The sequence below is a fragment of the Egretta garzetta genome, unplaced genomic scaffold, assembly GCF_000687185.1.
Source record: "Egretta garzetta isolate BGI_Z169 unplaced genomic scaffold, ASM68718v1 scaffold151, whole genome shotgun sequence".
Classification (NCBI taxonomy): Eukaryota; Metazoa; Chordata; class Aves; order Pelecaniformes; family Ardeidae; genus Egretta; species Egretta garzetta.
In genome coordinates, this window is record NW_009258615.1 from 1,927,342 (window position 1) to 1,932,169 (window position 4,828).

At 45.0% G+C, this 4,828-nt stretch overlaps 1 protein-coding gene across 1 annotated transcript in view; it reads left to right on the forward strand.

Annotated features, from left to right (window-relative positions):
• Positions 1–4,200, forward strand: part of LOC104134477 (ADP-ribosyl cyclase/cyclic ADP-ribose hydrolase 1) — a 26,019-nt gene extending 21,819 nt beyond the window's left edge. Inside the window, exons 7-9 of the mRNA XM_009648021.2 lie at positions 594–686; positions 2,132–2,218; positions 4,119–4,200. Of these exons, the coding sequence (XP_009646316.2) occupies positions 594–686; positions 2,132–2,218; positions 4,119–4,200 (262 nt within the window). The remainder of the gene's footprint in view (positions 1–593; positions 687–2,131; positions 2,219–4,118) is intronic.
• The last annotated feature ends 628 nt before the right edge of the window (positions 4,201–4,828 follow it).

Here is a 4,828-nt window from a genome sequence, read left to right on the forward strand (position 1 = left end):
ACCATTGGCTGTTGTAGAGCTGATGCACTTAATTCCTTCTGTACAGTGACTGTAATTGAAATCCTTCAGAGGGTATGCAGGTGGGGTATCCAGTATGCTTTTACTGTGCAAAATAACTATTATTCCAGTTTATTTATTTGTTGCACATGAATGACACATTTCTAACTGTTCATGGAGCTGACTGGATTTTAATCCTCTAGACTGTGCTTCCCTGGGTTACCTGGCTGGAAGTGCGGTCTTGAATAATATTGACAGACGAAAAATACGCTGGTCGGGGGAATAGCCATGTTCATTTCCCTTGCACCAAACCAAATCAACAGCCAATAAACTGAACAGGAGAAAAGGCGCTAAAAATGGAAAAAACTTCAGCTGTTTCAGTCTGCAGACAGTTTCAAAAGTTCTCCTGAGAGTGAAATAAGGATGGGGAGAAAATTTTTTGCCATAAGGCAATTAAATAGTCTATGGAAATCCATTGGCAAGAAAATGTTCCTTCTCTGAGAATAACAGCAGCACTAGTCTTTGGGGAACATAGCATAGAACATCATTCTCAGATAACTAAGAATGTTTTGCTTTTCCATGTCCCATTCTTACAGCATCTTTGGAAGTGTTGAGATCTTCAACCTAAATCCAGATAAAGTCTCTGCAGTACACATTTGGCTGATGCATGACATTGGTGGGCCTCAGAGGTAAGTCATGCTGATACGCAACGACCAGCAGCGTGTAGAAGGCAGGCGGCGCAGCTCAGGTCTGACGAGTGACTGCCTAACAGTGATGCTCCCTGAAACCTGCTCATGAAACCTGCTCTACGTTCACTCTCCTGGCTGCTTACTTTACTGGAAAGAATAACATCAGTACTGTTGGTTTCTTTAGTATTTTTCGTAGGTACTGCTGAACAGTTACAGCTAAGACACAATGACATTTTCCTTGCTTTCAAGAGGTCCCATGACCTTTAAATTCTGTCCAACCCCACTGAGCTCTACAGACCTTTATTATTATTATGGGTGCAGGACTGAAATCACAGAGCAAGCTACATTTGCAAGGGGGAACTGCTGGAAAATATGTTTGTCCCCAGGAATAGAGTGTCCTATACTCTGGACCAGGAGATGATTTTTATCCCGAGGTAACAAGTCTTTTGCCGTGTCTCTGTCTGCATCTGTGACATTTGTCAATCCTCTCATTACTGCTTTGGGGTCCCTTGGACTATTTCAAGCAAATTAAGCATAAAGATCTCAAAGGTATGACATTGCTACATGCTTCATGAAACCATTAGCTGCATGGAAAAGAAATCATAGAATCATAGAATCATAGAATCATAGAATGGTTTGGGTTGGAAGGGACCCCTAGAGGTCATCTAGTCCAACCCCCCTGCAGGAGCAGGGACACCGCTAACTAGATCAGGTTGCTCAGAGCCCTGTCCAACCTGGCCTTGAATGCTTCCAGGGATGGGGCCCCACTACCTTTCTGGGCAACCTGTTCCAGTGTTTCACCACCCTCATTGTAAAGAATTTCTTCCTTATATCTAGTCTAAACCTACCCTGGTTTAGTTTAAAACCATTACCCCTTGTCTTGTCACAGCTGGCCCTACTACACAAGTTGGGGCTCCTACCAATGGAAAAGTGGTTTAAATGTCCCCTTGTCAAAACAGAGTAGCAGCAGCCACAGACTGAGTCAAACAGAGAGGAGGAGGTGCTTCTAGCCTGCTTCTTCACGTGTTTTCATCCTACCTGGGACTTCGCTGCTGGTTTTCATGACTGGCTCTTTCCCATCACACAGAGGACTTGATCCCTTTGTCCATCCACAGATTTGAATGAGCCTTGTATCTGTGGGTGGAGGCCACCAGCAGCTCTGGAGCAGTTCTAGAGCACATTGAACTGTGAGTGGAACAGAGTCCCACAGGTGCCTTCCTGTACAAAGCTCTTGTGCCAGATGCACAGCTGAACATCACATGGTTTCTAACAGCAAAGGCCCAATGCTAGCCAAAGCTCCACAAACCCAATGGACTTCACAGCACATTAGCAAACAAGCTTTTAAAGAATCTTACCTGAAATAAAGCAAAGTGACATAGTGTGGAATTTAGCTGAGCTTCTTGTACACACAAGGAACACAAGTAACGGAAGTCTTTTCTCTCCAGTGAATCCTGCTCAGGTCATTCCATAAAGAAGTTAAAAAGCATCTTAGAAGAGCGAAACTTTAAGATGACCTGTGAAGACAATTACAGGTAATTATCTGCTTTTATTGGTGACGACTTGCTAACATAAAACTAATATTGCATTTCCCTCTTGACTTAATACAGGTTTACAGCAAGCTAGAGCAGACTCCCCTCTTACTGCCATCCCATCCCTTCAAGGTGGCTATGTGCTGCTTCCGCTTGCGCTGCAGACCTCGTGCTGGCTGGGGCTGGGGCTGGCTCTCTGCCCTGCCCTTGCCATTGTGCATGTTCAATTGCCTTTATGGAAGGAGCAATCCAGCCTCCTTCAACAGATTTTTCATCTGACTGGGCTTTTACCTACAATAATCAGAACCAAACAGGCCGCTCTCCTCCCTGCTGCATGCAGATAACAGTAGTATGTCAAGGACGGTCCTTACTTCCTTTGCTATAGTTTGAGCTTATTTTCTGTCCAGCTGCTTTGTCAGAGAGTGAGGCATGAGACACGATAAGCATTATTAATTACTGTAATTCACCATTGTCAGGAGAGAAAAGCAGGACTCTGGGAGACAGCAGCCCAAGTTCTGACTTGCCTGAAATCTCTATCTGCCTGCTGAGGAGATACAAAAGCCTGAGACCCTTTAGCCCTCGGTGTGGGTTCAGAGACCTTCACGCAGAGCAGAAGTTCTTCAGTGACATTAGAAAAGCAGCAGGAGTTCAATATTACTCTTATCTTATCTGTCAGGAACAGCTTTCAGAGTGAAGAACTCATACTTGATAAGAACATTTCCAAAGTAAACAAACATTTGTATGAACTACTGAGTTCATGACATTAGTTTTAAATAAGAAGTTGGTCTGCAAAGGAGACAAATGTCTTATCCAGTGATAGGACTTTAATCCCGAAGGCAGAGCAATATATTCCTGTTTAGGTATTGCCAAAGCTGATTAATGGGTGCCCTGCACACTGTGGAAAAAATTAACATTGGCATGGTGCGTAAATCTGCCAAACCGTGATGCTCGTGTACTTGCTTTCTCTTAAATGCAGCCTTTAACCAATACTCCCAGGACGTGGATTTCAGCCCATGATGAAATAAGCTAAGGAGCCAGGGAGGAAGGGGAACTACGTAGTAGCTTAGATCCCTCGTGGCTCAGCGCAAGGAGAAACCTGTAACACATCATGAGGAGCTGCTGGCACACTCGTTGCTGTGGCTTACAACTTGCTGCTTAAGACTGAATAATGAGTAGGGCTTTTTGTCAGAGCTCAGCTAATGTATGCATAAACAACTGTGTAGAGCAACATGGACAATTAATTTTACTATTTTCTATACAGAGCAATAATAAAACAAGCAATTTACATGTGCAGTAGAACTCTTCAGAATAGACCATATAAGTTAGCTTCACTCCCCTGCAGTCATTGCAAACAGAACCCTGTGGGCCCGTATCAGCTGAGCATCTGGCTTTTCATGCCACATAGCAATTGATGGTGATCCTTTTGTCTTGCTTTTGTCCATGTCAGCAGTGTCTTCCAGAAGTTACTCAAAAAATAGATTCACTGGATATACTTCTAGCAAAAAATCTAATCATATCTGACGTTGTTGGCAACAGCTTTACACCGTAGTGGTAGGGGTTACCACTGGGTAAGCAAGATGGTGAACTTCTAGCATGGCAGCAACTCTGTAGTCCCTGCAAGAGATCTTACTTCCTTCTCATAATTATTTTTGTTATCACAGCATGGCTGACATGCTGTGAGTTCACACCCTATTTTATTTTGTACTCACTTGCTCTGGTCCCTAGCCCCTATAAACACCAAAGTTACCTTTCTGCAGCAAGATCTAAAAAAAGTTACCCTAAGAAGACATCCACGTGGTAAGCACGCTTTGACTTTCACATTGCATTTAGTAACCGTGGAGCTGTTCTGTTGTACTTGCAAAGTGGTTACTAAATATTTGTTTGGTTTTGTGTCTTATCACAGGCCAGTTCAGCTCCTTCAGTGCGTGCACAACCCTGACCACGCAGACTGCAGGCTTTGCACCAACACCACGGCAGCCCCATGAAGCGGAGTCCTGGCACTACTGAAGGCTTTCGTTATTTGCGTGTAAGGCTGGAAAAGATGTGGCTACATAGCTTAGAGTGATAAATAGCAGCGTGGTGTGTACAGAGCCCATAACCAGAAATCCTCGCTGTGATACTAACAGCCAAATAGCAGGAGATGATACTTTAGGTGTGATTACTGTACCCGCTCGCACACAAACGTACTATTTCAGAAGGGCTGGGGGCATGTCCAGTGGTTGAGGGCAGATGCTTTGCCCTGCTTTGCTCCCTCCTGTACAGCTCCCCTTGCGTCCAGAGGCTCAGACCAGGGGTTCCCTGCCTGGGACATGCACAAAAAAAGAGACTTTCCAGCAGAGGCAGAACTTGCCTGGATCAGCGATGGCTTCCTCCCCGCTGGAAGTCTGGGCGGGAAATGACCGGAGCATCCCAGTGCAACATCCCCCAGAGGGGAACATTGCCCAGTGGCATATGGTGTAAATCCCAGGGACTGTGGTGCCTCTGAGCAGGTAAAGCAAGCGATGGAAGAGGCAGAGCGGTTCTTACCTTTTAATAGGCACCACAGTAAGTGGCTTGTGGGGAAACGGCTGAGCTGAGCCAAGAAAAGACCAGCAGCTGCTCAAAGGGTTGCCA